This window comes from Nematolebias whitei, chromosome 7 (genome assembly GCF_014905685.2).
Source record: "Nematolebias whitei isolate Nwh7 chromosome 7, NemWhi1, whole genome shotgun sequence".
Lineage (NCBI taxonomy): Eukaryota > Metazoa > Chordata > Actinopteri > Cyprinodontiformes > Rivulidae > Nematolebias > Nematolebias whitei.
The window spans coordinates 483,272-497,335 of NC_056504.1; the positions used below are offsets into that span (position 1 = coordinate 483,272).

At 41.1% G+C, this 14,064-nt stretch overlaps 1 protein-coding gene across 1 annotated transcript in view; it reads left to right on the plus strand.

The window, feature by feature from the left end:
* The window catches only part of LOC119412178 (ubiquitin carboxyl-terminal hydrolase 48), a gene marked incomplete at its 3' end in the record, with an annotated part of 16,269 nt that extends 3,926 nt beyond the window's left edge, over positions 1-12,343 (plus strand). The window contains 2 exon segments of the mRNA XM_037679155.1: positions 11,936-12,056; positions 12,202-12,343. Of these exon segments, the coding sequence (XP_037535083.1) occupies positions 11,936-12,056; positions 12,202-12,343 (263 nt within the window).
* Positions 12,344-14,064: the final 1,721 nt, after the last annotated feature.

A 14,064-nucleotide genomic window follows, 5' to 3' on the forward strand; every position in this document is an offset into this window, starting at 1 on the left:
CCATGTAGACATGTTGCATGTAGACCTGTTCCATGTAGACATGTTCCATGTAGACCTCTTCCATGTAGACATGTTCCATGTAGACCTTTTCCATGTACACATGTTCCATGTAGTCTTGTTCCATTTAGACACATGTTCCTTGTAGACACATGTTCCCTGTTGATACATGTTCCATGTAGGCACATGTTCCATGCAGACACATGTTCCATCTAGACCTGTTCCATGAAGACTTGTTCCATGTAGACCTGTTCCATGTAGACCTGTTCCATGTAGACCTGTTAAATGTAGACCTGTTCCATGTAGACAAATTTTCCATGTAGACACATGTTCCATGTCGACATATGTTCCATGTAGACACATGTTACATGTCTCTACATGTTACATGTTGAGACATGTAACATGTAGAGACATGTAACATGTAGAGACATGTTACATGTAGAGACATGTTACATGTAGAGACATTTTACATCTAGTCATGTTACATCTAGACACATGTTACATCTAGACCTGTTCCATGTAGACACATGTTCCATGTAGACCTGTTCCATCTAGACATGTTTTATGTATACCTGTTTCATGTAGACATGTTCCTTGTAGACATGTTCCTTGTAGACATGTTCCATGCAGGCATGTTCCTTGTAGACCTGTTCCATCTAGACATGTTTTATGTAGACCTGTTTCATGTAGATATGTTCCATTTAGACATGTTCCTTGTAGACATGTTACATGTAGACATGTTCTATGTAGACATGCTCCAAGTAGACATGTTCCATGTAAACATGTTCCATGTAGACACGTTCCGTGTAGACTTGTTCCATCTAGACACGTTCCCTGTAGACATGTTCCATCTAGACCTGTTCCATCTAGTCCTTTTCCATGTAGACCTGTTCCATCTAGACATGTTCCGTGTAGACTTGTTCTATCTAGACATGTTCCATGTAGACCTGTTCCATGTAGACATATGTTCCATGTAGACACATGTTACATGTTGAAACATGTTACATGTAGAGACATGTTACACGTAGAGACATGTTACATGTCTACATGTTACATGTAGACACATGTTCCATGTAGACACATGTTCCATGTAGAGACATTTTACATCTAGTCATGTTACATCTAGACACATGTTCCATGCAGACCTGTTCCATGTAGACACATGCTCCACGTAGACACTTGTTCCACGTAGACACTTGTTACATACAGACACGTGTTGCATGTAGACACGTGTTACATGTTGACACGTTACTTGTAGACACATGTTCCATGTTGGCTGCCGGACAGACACTGAGCCTAATCTCTATAATACACACAAAGGCTTATTTTAAAGTTTGTAGATCATAATTATGCTCTTGTTCTACTTCTACTTTTAATACATCAGTAAGAGGGTTCTGCACCTCCTCTGGAGTGGCTCATTGTAACTATCATAAACCACTGTAAGAAATGTTGCTTTGATCAATTTTACAGTCGGATATTTGTATGAAGTCTCTTAATACACTGCCTAACCAAAAAAATGTCGCCACCTGGATTTAACTAAGCGGGCGGCTGTGGCTGAGTGGTTAGAGCAGTCATCCTCCAATGCAAGAGTTGGGGGTTCGAATCCACCAGCAGTCACATGCCGAAGTGTCCCTGGGCAAGACACAGAACCCCTCATTGTCTACGATGAGTGTCCCATCAATTCAATTCAGTTTATTTCTATAGCGCCAAATCACAACAAAGTTGTCTCAGGGCACTTTACAGTAACATTCACATAAAAGCCACTTAGTAAAGTTCTCAATCTAAGGAATTGGCAGACAAGTTGAATCTTGGCTTTGTCACAGTCTCTCATCCTGAGCAAGCACAGTGGCAACAGTGGAAAGAAAAACTCCCTTTTAACAGGAAGAAACCTCCAGCAGAACCAGGCTCAGGACAAGCGGCCATCTGCTTTGACCGACTGGTTTGAGAGGACAGGAAGGAGAGACAGACCAACACAGAATGGTATGTCCAGGTATAGGTCCAGGTGTACCTGAAAGACAAAAAACACATTGGTGTATGAATGTGATATAGCTCTGATTAGTCTCTTTTAGAATGATTTGTTCAATTATGTTTGTAGAGTTCTAGTGTAGTGCTGTACGACTGGGTAAATGAGGCACAGATTGTTGTAAAGAGCTTTGAGTGTCTTGATAAGATAGAAAGGCGCTATTAAAAAAAAAAAGAAAAAGCAAACAGGTCCGAGCCTCCTGTTGGATAATTACTGCATGGGCGATTATCTTTCAGCTGCAACAAGTTATTTAACCCTAACTGTTGCAATGAGTTGCTTCTCATTTCTTAAACATTTTCAAAGACACATGACGTGGTCGTGGAAAAGATGTCTGTCTTTTTGAGAAGGGTCAAATCATTGGCATATTAGCCTGTGGCTAGAAAACCTTTGTACAAAACAACGGTTGCTTCGTTTTTAACATGTAACATTGTTTAATTTACTGTCCTTGTTTAAATAAACTTGAATGAATGAATTGGCATGCATCAAGCAGAGAAAACATCTAAGTAGATTACAGAAACTACTAAAATAGGGTTAAGAACTGTCCAACACATTATTAAAACTAGAAGGAAGAAATGTGGCTGGAAAAAGAATGACCGTGATCGGCGATCACTCAAACGTTGGGTGAAATCGAAGAAAAACAAGAGTAGCACTCAGGGCACAATGTGAAGGGAACTCCAGGGACTGGGACTGAACAGCAATGGAAGAAGGTCATGTGGTCTGATGAGTTCAGATTGACTCTGTTCCAGAGTGATGGGCGCATCAGGGTAAGAAGAGAGGCAGGTGACATACACCCATCATGCCTAGTGACTAGTCAGTCACTAGGCATGATGGGTGCAAGATCTTGGTAAAAAATTAATGCAACACTGGATGGAAGTAGATCTTGTGCCATTACAGAATGCATGCTGTGATCAAAGCTAAAGGTGGTCCAACAAAATATTAGTGTGTGACCTTTTATTTTTGGCCAGGCAGTGTACGTCTGAGGTAAAGTTACACTTGTGTGAACACAGTTTTTCATCCCATCAATCCATTATGAGCTTAATGTGACTCGAGATTTAATGATCAGGGTTTTTGTTAAGCTAATGGTTTTTAAGCTCTTTTCCAACTTTTATGCAACTTTCTGACTCAGACTATATGTTCTTCAGATTCACCAGAAAATTCACTGTTTTCAACATTTGAAGCAGATGAGTATAAAAGTAGGTGATAGTTTTGTGTGTTTGTTGAAGATGTTAGATTCTAAGGCATCAAAGTGTGGCTTTCTAACTTGCATGAATTAATTCTTATAATTAAACAAATAGAAATATGGATCTGACATTATTAAAAGTCCACTACCCATAAATACAGATTTTGGCCTTTTTGAAAACATTTAATGATGACTAAAATACCCAACATCATGCAGTTTGTCATTTTGAAACATTTTAGGTGCACCTTGATGCCTGAAATGCCTTTTATTTACCTCTAACTGGGAACTTGTTTAATTCTACAAATATGGGAACAGCGAAAATGGCTTTGCATAGTTTTGAACGAGAAAATGTAATTTTCTTCTGTACAGCTTTTTTGGCAATCACTTTCAAAAAATTCAAGAGAAAATTCAGAGCAAAAAAAAAAATCTCACTTTGCAACATTATAAATGCATACAAACATTCATACTGTTGTATGAAGCTGTATGAAGCACCCCATGCATGAAGCTGTTGCTGAACTGGAGAGCTTGTTCAGTGACAGATTCCTGCATCCTAAATGCACAAAGGAGCGTCACCGCAGGTCCTTCCTCCAGCAGCTGTTAGACTCTACAACCACCAGTGCTCCCAACAAACTCAACAAGGATTAAATACATGCTGACCTCTGCTGAAACACACTCTGCCTGTAACACTGTACTGTCAATAGTCTGTCCTTATCAATGCTCCAATACATATTGAACATTATTATTGATATTGTTTATTTTATTTCTTATATATTGTATTGTTTATTAACATTTTGGAACTTTTGTGTGAAATCTTTTTATCTTTTTATCTGTTGCTGCTGTTGTACTTGAATTTCCCATCCGTGGGACAATAAAGGCTGTTTCTATTCTATTCTTGTCTTTATTCAATGCAATTCAAAAATACTTTATTAATCCCAGAGGGAAATTATATGATTTTATTTTACTTTATGCTTAGAAAGTACATTTTATAGCTCTTCACAAATTTATGTCTAGTTGGAGCAATGGAAAAAATGTATGTCATAGAACTTGTCCAGCCCTGTACTAGAGTTACATTCAGGCCTAAAAAAATCTGTGACTCTGCTCGAACCCGTATAATTTTTTCTGAGCTTGACCCTGGTCAGCGTGCAGTCAACCAGTTGTGCGCAGCTGGCGATCCAAATTGAATCGTGGACCACGCGTGTCCGCTGACGCAATCAAAAGATTCCGCACTTCTGGCAAGCTGATGGACGGCAGATCCCTCCGGCTTCTTTGCAGCCTTTTATCATCAAACTGACCCGTTTTTTGAACCGGACTAAAGTTGGTCCCCCTTCCAACCGAATTTGGTGTTCAGTGACTCAGAGCCGGATGGGACCGTCCAAAAATATATTTTGGTCCAGGACCGGCCGCTCCCACTCACCCGGTCACTCTGAGCGCACCCTGCCGGCCAGGTGACCCCTCGAGCTGGGGAGCCGTCGCACGAAGGTTTGGTGTTTTCTCTCTCTCTCTCTGGACCCCAACAAACACTCATCTGGACCTTTGTGGTTCTACCTGGTTCCGACAAGAATCGCTGGGTGGTATTTCGCTGGTTTTCTGCTGGACTGGCCCTCGTGGTGTCTTCATTGGCGTGGGGGAAGTGTACCTGTGACCCCCGAACTGAACCAGAACCGAACCGAGGTGGCTGTGGGGGACTTGGTCTTCAACAGAGCCGGTCTCCGCTTCAGTGAGCAGCCCGTTACTTTTAACGAAGGATGGTCCACCTCCGTGGAGTCGCTGTGTTCACCTGAAGGAGACGCTCTGATGCTTTGAAGCGCCGCCGGAACCGGACCGGAGCAGAACCGGGCCAGGGACAACTTCAGCCTCTTCGTCTCTCGAGCTGTGGAGCGCCGGAACCGGACTGGAGCAGAACCGGGCCAAGGACAACTTCAGCCTCTTCGTCTCTCGAGCTGTGGAGCGCCGGAACCTGACCAGAGCAGAACCGGGCCAGGGACAACTTCAGCATTTACGTCTCTAGAGCTGAGGAGCGCCAGAGCTGGACTGGAGCAGAACCGGACTGGACCAGTGACGACTTCAGCCTCTCCGGTCTGTCTTGTTTTTCACCGGGGGTGCCTCTTGTGCTGTTGGGTGCGGGGGTGATGTGCAGAGAAGCGGAGGAGCAGCGCTGCGTGGTGCTCGAGAGAAGTTCGGAGTTTGCATCGGAGTTGCTGCAGGCCTCCATCCAAACTCACCTGGATAATAATTATTTTTATTTTGGATCACGCTGTTGTTCCCTCCCTGTCTGAAACGAGCTAGGACCATGCCTTTCATTTCAGGAGGATTTATGGCAGCTCGCTGTGCTATTTGCTGCAAATTATCCGTTTCTGTTTCTTCCATTTGGTTCTGGACCCAGCTTCTGTTTCTCATGGGAGCATCCATCCATCTTCGCAGGGGGGCTGGAGCCCTCCTCCGCCCAACTCAAACTGCAGTTGGGCCACCTCGTCGGGTTTGCCCATTTGAACTGTGACGTTTTATGGTCTGAGACTTTTTTGCACCATTCATATTCTTGTCATTATTTTCAGATCTCAGACTATCTGGAGTCACTGAATCTTGTTAATACACCTGGATCTGCCCATCACTGCAACTTTCACTGTTTTTGGTTTCTAAATGATCGCATCTTCATTATTGTTTCTCATGGTTTGATTATGGGGGCTAATTGTCACACTGTTAACTCCTGTAATTACACATCAGTCACAAAAAACTCAAGAATATGTCTGATAATAATGTTGTTACTGCTCTCAGGAATTCAGCCCAACCCTGGACCCCCCACTATTTATATGACACCAAATGACTTTAAAAACGTGTCTGGACTTAATTTTCTGCATGTAAACGCACGTAGCCTTCTGAGAAAATTTGATGCCTTGAAAATTCTGGTACGTTCTTTTGCGGCAGATGTAATCTTCATCTTTGAAACCTGGCTCAACAGATCTGTACTGAATAATGACCTAGTAATCAATGGATTTAACTTCTACCGCTGTGTTTGTCAAAAAAAAAAAGGGGGGGGGGGTCGCTGTTTACAGCAGAGATTCTCTGGTTTCTAGTCTTGTGTCTTCTAAAACAATTCCAAACCAAATTGATGCCTTAGCTGTAAACATCATTTTGAATGGGGGACAGATTTTATCTGTAGTGTGTTATCGTCCACCTTCAGCAACACCTGAGGCTCTGTCCTCCCTGATGGAATTCTTGGTAATTTAAAACACAAATAGATCATTTTGGCAGGAGATTTCAACATTGACTGGGGTAAGTCGACTTGGGCTGCAACAACGAATCGATAAAATCGATAAAAATCGATGATTAAAAGCGTTGGCAACGAATTTCGTTATCGATTCGTTGTGTCGCGCGATTATGCGTCTTTCACAGCGCTGCGTAGCCGTTTCGTTTTGTTCACGGGGAGTTCATTGTCAATGCTGACTGACTGAATAAAGTTTGAAAAAAAAAACTGCATTGCGAGTTGAACAGAGCGAGGGGGGAGGCAGAGCAGAGGCTGTTTTCAAAGGAAATTTAAGTAAATTTTACAAATGACCGACACAGCGAAAACTGTTTGACCCAAGTCCTCCAAAGTGTGGGAGAACTTCACAAAGATAAAAATGAGAAGCATGCCGCTTTGAAAATCACCGACACGACACGAGAGAACCACGCTGATAAACGTAAACATGTCGGAGTCACAAGGAGGAAGGAGCTGCAGCTGATACAACTCGTCTCACTCCCAACTCGTGTTGCAGGTGAGTCTCTACAATTTAACACATTGTTCTGTTTCAAGAGAGAAAATGTAACGTCAGTCTGTCTGATAGATGAAGCTGCTGCTTGCTTCTTTGTTTATCTGATTAATGATGGTGATAGAGAACGTGTGTTACTTTTTATTTTATTTAATTGGTACAAGCAGTGTTTAAATGTGATTTTTAAATAAATCTAACACAAAGATAATAATTTAATGATTAAACTTCAACTTTTAATTTGTTGGCAAAGTCTGAAGATACTGCAGGTATGGCAAGATGAATTGCATTTAAACAGTAATTAAAGTAATTTATTACATCTACTCAAATGTGTGTAATTAAGTATTTTATATATATATGTGTGTGTGTCTGTGTGTTTAATTGCTCTTTTAGCTACTTTTGCCTGAACCTAACACTGTAAGTGAAACAAGGCATTTCTTGAGTTGCTGTAAATTGTTATAATACATATTTGCTCTCTCATTCCAGAAAACAACAACAAACAACAACATCCTTCATGATGGACAGACATCATGGACACCACAGCAGCAGCTGTCTTCACTGAAACATCCTGAACATGATCGTCACTGACATGAGGCCTCTGTCGATGGTTGAAGATGAAGGCTTCACTACAATAATCCACACTTTTAATCCAGGTTACAATAATCCACACTTTTAATCCAGGTTACACTCTTCCCTCAATGACACATTTTACAAAGTAGCTACATATTGTGCAGGTATAAAGACACATTTGTATATATTTTTGTGTACATTTATTTTTTTAAGCTATTTGACTAACTTTTATTTTTTATTATTCAATATTTTACTAATAGAATAGTAAAATAGCAACTTGTTTTTTGTGTGAATTGCTGTGTCAGTCAAATGTTCAATTTTGGAATAAAGGGGTGGAAATTAAAATGTTGTGGGTTTTTTTTGCCGATTCATCGATTAATCGAAAAAAAATAATTGGCCGATGAATCGATTATTGAAATAATCGTTAGTTGCAGCCCTAAAGTCGACCCCCTCTATGATAAATTCAAGGAATGTTGCCTGTCTCTCAATCTTACCCAATTGATCAATTATCCCACTAGATTAAACAAAAACGTCCTGAAAAATCCTCCATCTTAGACCTGTTTCTAACAAATATGCCTCACAAATTCCTTGGTACAGGCGTATTCGCTAATATTTTGAGTGATCACTGTGTGACAGCGACTCTGAGAGATATTAAACTTTCACCTTCTAAGCCCAGATTAATCAAAAAAAGGGATTTGAAACGTTTTTGTGAACAGTCATTCCTCTGGGATCTGTCTCACTTTGACTGGCATCGTATTCTTATAATTGATGACGTGAACTCCGCTTGGAATTATTTTCATAATAGTTTCATTTATTTTGTGAACAAACATGCGCCTTTTCGCCAGTTCAGAATAAAGGGACGAGACAGCCCGTGGTTTACTCCAGAGCTATCTGACCTCCTGCACAGGAGAGATCATCTTTGAGCCACAGCGAGAAAATCTGTCTCAGACACTGATTGGTTGAGTTTTGGATAGATGAGGAATAAATGTACAACTGCCGTCAAAGCAGCAAAACGCAACTATTTCTTATCTCAGACCTCCAAAAATCTAAATGACCCTAACAGATTCTGGAAAACCATCAAATCTCTCTCAGGCACCCCCCAATCATCTGACCTCCCATCACAACTTCTCGTTAACTCTGTTCCTGTGTCAAATAAGCACGAGATCCTGAACTGTTTCAACAAACATTTTGTTACTTCTAGTTCTTTATTTGACACAGTTACTAATGGAAAATCAGCCACTTCACTTAATAACCAAACTTCTACAAATCAAATCCCTCCTACAAGTCAATCCTCAGTTAATCACAGCTTTTCTTTTTCTCCGTTCTCAGTCAGTGAGGTTAATAAACTGTTAAAAGATCTTGATCCTAAAAAATCTGCAGGTCCAGATTAACTTCCACCTTATTTCTTAAGGCTGGCTGCTCATATCATCACAGCCCCTGTTACCCACATCTTCAATCTCTCCATGAGACAAGACTCCATTCCAGACACTTGGAAAACAGCCTTTGTTCTTCCTTTGCTGAAGGGAGGTGACCCCACCTCAATGAACAACTATCGACCAATATCTAAACTCTGCATTTTAGCCAAGGTTCTAGAAAAACTGATAAACTCTCAAATCAAAAATTACCTGGACTCATTTAACATCTTACCTCCACATCAATCCGGTTTCAGGAAACAACACAGCACAACAACTGCTTCACTGAAGGTTCTTAATTGCGTTGTTGAAGCACTGGATGCTAAGGATTATTGTGCTGCACTTTTTTTTAGACCTGTCTAAAGCTTTTGACACTGTGGATCATAACATCTTGTGTCATAAGCTCTCAGAAATCGGTTTCTCAGAACACACCATTGGTTGGTTCTCTTAACTATCTCTCAGACCGGAGGCAATGTGTTCAACATAATGGTACTTCCTTCAGTTATTTATTTTTCATTCATTCAACCTTTATTTAAACAGATAAATCACATTGAGCCTCGAAGACTCATTTACAAGTGAGACCTGTTTGGACAGACATAAACAGTGGTTAACTGGACACATGTAGGAGTTGGTGGCGAAAAAAAATTCCCATCAGACTTTTTTCTTGCCTGAGGAAAAGAACCTCTAATATAAAAAAAAAAAACCACCTCGCACAAAGAAGCACATATTTACGTAGACATTCTGCAATCAGAGACGAGAGCAGTCAACAACGCTTATAGATGCTCTCGAGGTCACTGTAATCAGTCAATGTCCTCCGGTGAGATCCATAAACATTCTTGAGGTATGTCGAGAAATGGCCAACAATAACATCTATGAGAATCCAAGAGTCCTGAAATGATGACACAAAGTTTTTTCAGCTGGTTCATCTGGTTATCAGTTGGAAATTCCTCAGGGAGGGGGTGGTGAGCGTCAGATCACATGTTCTCCAGGCGAATTCAGATAAGGTGGCCTTCAAGGCCAGCCAAGAGGGAGCCAACTTAGATAAACACACAGTTGTTTTGGGTACAGGCAGAACTTAATGACATCTACCTTGAATCTGTGTTGGTCAACTCTGTTCCGAAATGTCCAAAATAACATGGTCACACCGATGGAACGTGACTGAGTAAAATCCCCAAGATCTGATCCTTTCAGCCCAAAGCATTTGTGTCCGGGTACACGAGACACAAACCAAGCCATCATAAAGGCAAGCAGAATGATCGGGTCCAAATTTGCTGCTGACGACTTCCTTGATTGTAGATAAAACCAGCACCAGCTGAATCCAAAAAGCAGGAACCAGTTATCGAAAATCCAATTAAATATGCGCCCTTAAAATCCACAGATGGCAGCAGAGATAGACACATCATCAAGTTTTCCAGTCGATGAGATATCCAGCTGCGTACGTGCCAACAGGGTAAATCGGCTCGCCCAAAGCCTGTCTTCTCTTCGAAGAAATGTTGTAAATTGAGATGAGAGACCAACTGGTCAAAACAAGTCCATAATTATGGTTCGTAAGAAATGCAAGAGAGTCTCACAGCAGTTTCACAGACAGACAGAGCAGCAAAGCAAAGCAGAGAGGGAGGGGGAGAAGCATCCAATCTCGTGGGGAGCGAGTGGTGAAGTGGTGTCAACAATCAACAATGTCAGTCAACAATGGTGTACCACAAGGCTCAGTCTTAGGACCCACCCTCTTTACAATCTACATACATAGTATAGGTAAAAACATCCCTAATGCATCCATACATTTCTATGCTGATGACACAGTTGTTTATTGTCGAGCTAAAACTGTTGCTAAGGCTTTCCAGCTTTTGACATCTGCATTCAACATCATCCAGACAGATTTGTTCCGCCTCAAACTTGTACTAAATGCCGACAAAACTAAAGGGATGCTTTTTTCAAATAGGAAGTTGGTCCCAGCAGTTCTTCCTCCGATTTTATCCTCAAATGGTGTCCCGATTGAGTTTGTTGATTCCTATAAATATTTGGGTATCTTGGTCGACTCGCATCTCTCTTTTAAGCTCCATGTGGAAAACTTGGTAAAGAAACTGAAAGTTAAACTGGGTTTCTTTTTCAGAAACAGATCCTGTCTAACCCTGAATGCTAGGAAACACCTTGTAACTGTGACCTTCCTTCCCTCCATTGATTACGGTAACATTATTTACATGAACGTTCCTACAAGAACCCTGCAGATGTTGGATGCTGTCTATCATGGTGCACTAAGATTCATAACTGGCTGTGATTATCGTACCCACCACTGCACCCTGTATTCACTGGTTAACTGGACATCATTAACTTCACGCAGACTCTCCCACCTGTACATTTTCATCTTTAAATCACTTCTTGGTCTGCTGCCTTCATACATCTCCTTCATGTCTCTGCGTGAGTGCAGCTACGGCGTGCGCTCTCAGGACATTATTACCTGCAGTGTTCCCTCAATGAGGACTGAACTAGGCAAAAGGGCCTTCTCCTACTCCGCTCCTGTTTCCTGGAATACCTTACAAAAAGATTTGAAGCTCTCGACCTTGACCTCTCAAAGTGGCTTTAAGAGTCTGTTTGACTCCTGGCACGGACCAATGCAGACATGTTCCTGTTCTTAGTTTTGTACATTCGCCTTAGAATCTAGCTGTTTTTTATTTTTAACTTTTTTTTTTAGCTATCCTATTTGTTTAAAAAAACAAACAAAAACAAACTGGAGTATGACTTTTTATAACTGTTTATTGTTGTCACTGTTGTGCATTGTTGTCATCATTCTTTGTTGAATTCAGGTCTCTTGTAAATGAGTCCTCGAGGCTCAATGGGATTTACCTGTCTAAATAAAGATTGAATGAAAAAAAAGCCCGACACCAACCTTGCCCGCCCATCCAGCACATTGTTCTGTCCCGGCACGACCCAGAATAGAAATGACAGCTCTACCCTCCACTAGTAGATGTTTAAAGGAGCATGATTAACAAGTTGGTATGATTGCCTCTTCTAGGAGAAACTGCAAAGGGAATCCAAACTGTCTTGTGGGTATTGGTGAACAAACATGGCTTGGACAGATTGATGAAAACACTTTCCATAACATTGATGACCCAAATTCAGAACGCAGAGACAAGGTATGTCTTTCATCAGCTGCACATACTTATGATTAAAATTACTTATAAATTGTTCATTTATCTGGTGTTTTCTTGTCAGTTTTCATATGGCCACAGTTGGTAGAACTTCACAAGATGTCTAATGTCTGCATTTGTGCCCATCCAGAACACATTTGTTGGCCTGACTAATCTTGGTGCAACATGCTACGTCAACACATTCCTGCAAGTATGGTTCCATAACCTGGAGCTTCGTAGGAGCCTTTATCAGTGCCTCAGTTCCCGAGCACAGGACCACTGCACTGAGTCAGGTATGACTATAAACACACTTGGAAGTGATCTTTGCTGGTTCTTATTCTCACATTTTTGGCAGAAGTACAAACCGGATTCCAAAAAAGTTGGGACACTAAACAAATTGTGAATAAAAACTGAATGCAATGATGTGGAGGTGCCAACATCTAATATTTTATTCAGAATAGAACACAAATCACAGATCAAAAGTTTAAACTGAGAGAATATACAATTTTAAGGGAAAAATCTGTTGTTTCCAAATTCCATGGTGTCGACAAATTCCCAAAAAGTTGGGACAAGTCCATTTTTACCACTGTGCGGCATCCCCCCTTCTTCTTACAACACTCAACAGACGTCTGGGGACAGAGGAGACCAGTTTCTCAAGTTTAGAAATAGGAATGCTCTCCCATTCATGTCTAGTACAGGCCTCTAACTGTTCAATCGTCTTGGGCCTTCTTTGTCGCACCTTCCTCTTTATGATGCGCCAAATGTTCTCTATAGGTGAAAGATCTGGACTGCAGGCTGGCCATTTCAGTACCCGGATCCTTCTCCTACGTAGCCATGATGTTGTGATTGCTGCAGAATGTGGTCTGGCATTATCGTGTTGAAAAATGCAGGGTCTTCTCTGAAAGAGATGACGTCTAGATGGGAGCATATGTTGTTCTAGAACCTGAACATAGTTCTCTGCATTAATGGTGCCTTTCCAGACATGTAAGCTGCCCATGCCACAAGCGCTCATGCAACCCCATACCATCAGTGATGCAGGCTTCTGAACGGAGCGTTGATAACAACTTGGGCTATCCTTGTCCTCTCTGGTCCGGATGACATGGCGTCCCAGTGTTCCATAAAGAACTTCAAAACGTGACTCATATGACCACAGAACAGTCTTCCATTTTGCCACACTCCTGTTTAAATGATCCCTGGCCCAGTGCAAACGTCTGAGCTTGTGGAGCTTGCTTAGAAATGGCTTCCTCATTGCACTGTAGAGTTTCAGCTGGCAACGGCGGATGGCACTGTGAATTGTGTTCACTGACAATGCTTTCTGGAAGTATTCCTGAGCCCATTCTGTTATTTCCTTGACAGTGGCATTCCTGTTTGAGGTGCAGTGACGTTTAAGGGCCCGGAGATCACGAGCATCCAGTAGAGTTTTACGGCCTTGACCCTTACACACAGTGATTGTTCCAGATTCTCTGAATCTTTTGATGATGTTATGCACGGTTGATGATGATAATTTAAAAGTCTTTGCTATTTTACGCAGGGTAACACCATTCTGGTATTGCTGCACTGTCTTTCTGTGAAACAATGGTGGAATTGGTGATCCTCTTACCATCTTGGCTTCTGAGAGACACTAACACTCTGAGAAGCTCTTTTTATACTCAATCATGTTGTCAATTGACCTAATTAGTGTTAATTGGTCTTCCAGCTGTTCGTTATATGCTCAATTTCCTTTTTTCAGCCACTTATTGCTACTTGTCCCAACTTGTTTGGGATTTGTTGACACTGTGAAATTTTGAATCAACATATTTTTCCGTTAAAATGTTACATTTACTCAAATTAAACTTTTGATCTGTCATCTATGTTATATTACGAATAAAATATTGACATTTGCCATCACCACATCATTGCATTCGGTTTTTATTCACAATTTGTTTAGTGTCCCAACTTTTTTGGAATCCGGTTTGTATATATATGTGTGTGTGTGTGTGTTTATATATATATATATATATATATATATATGTAT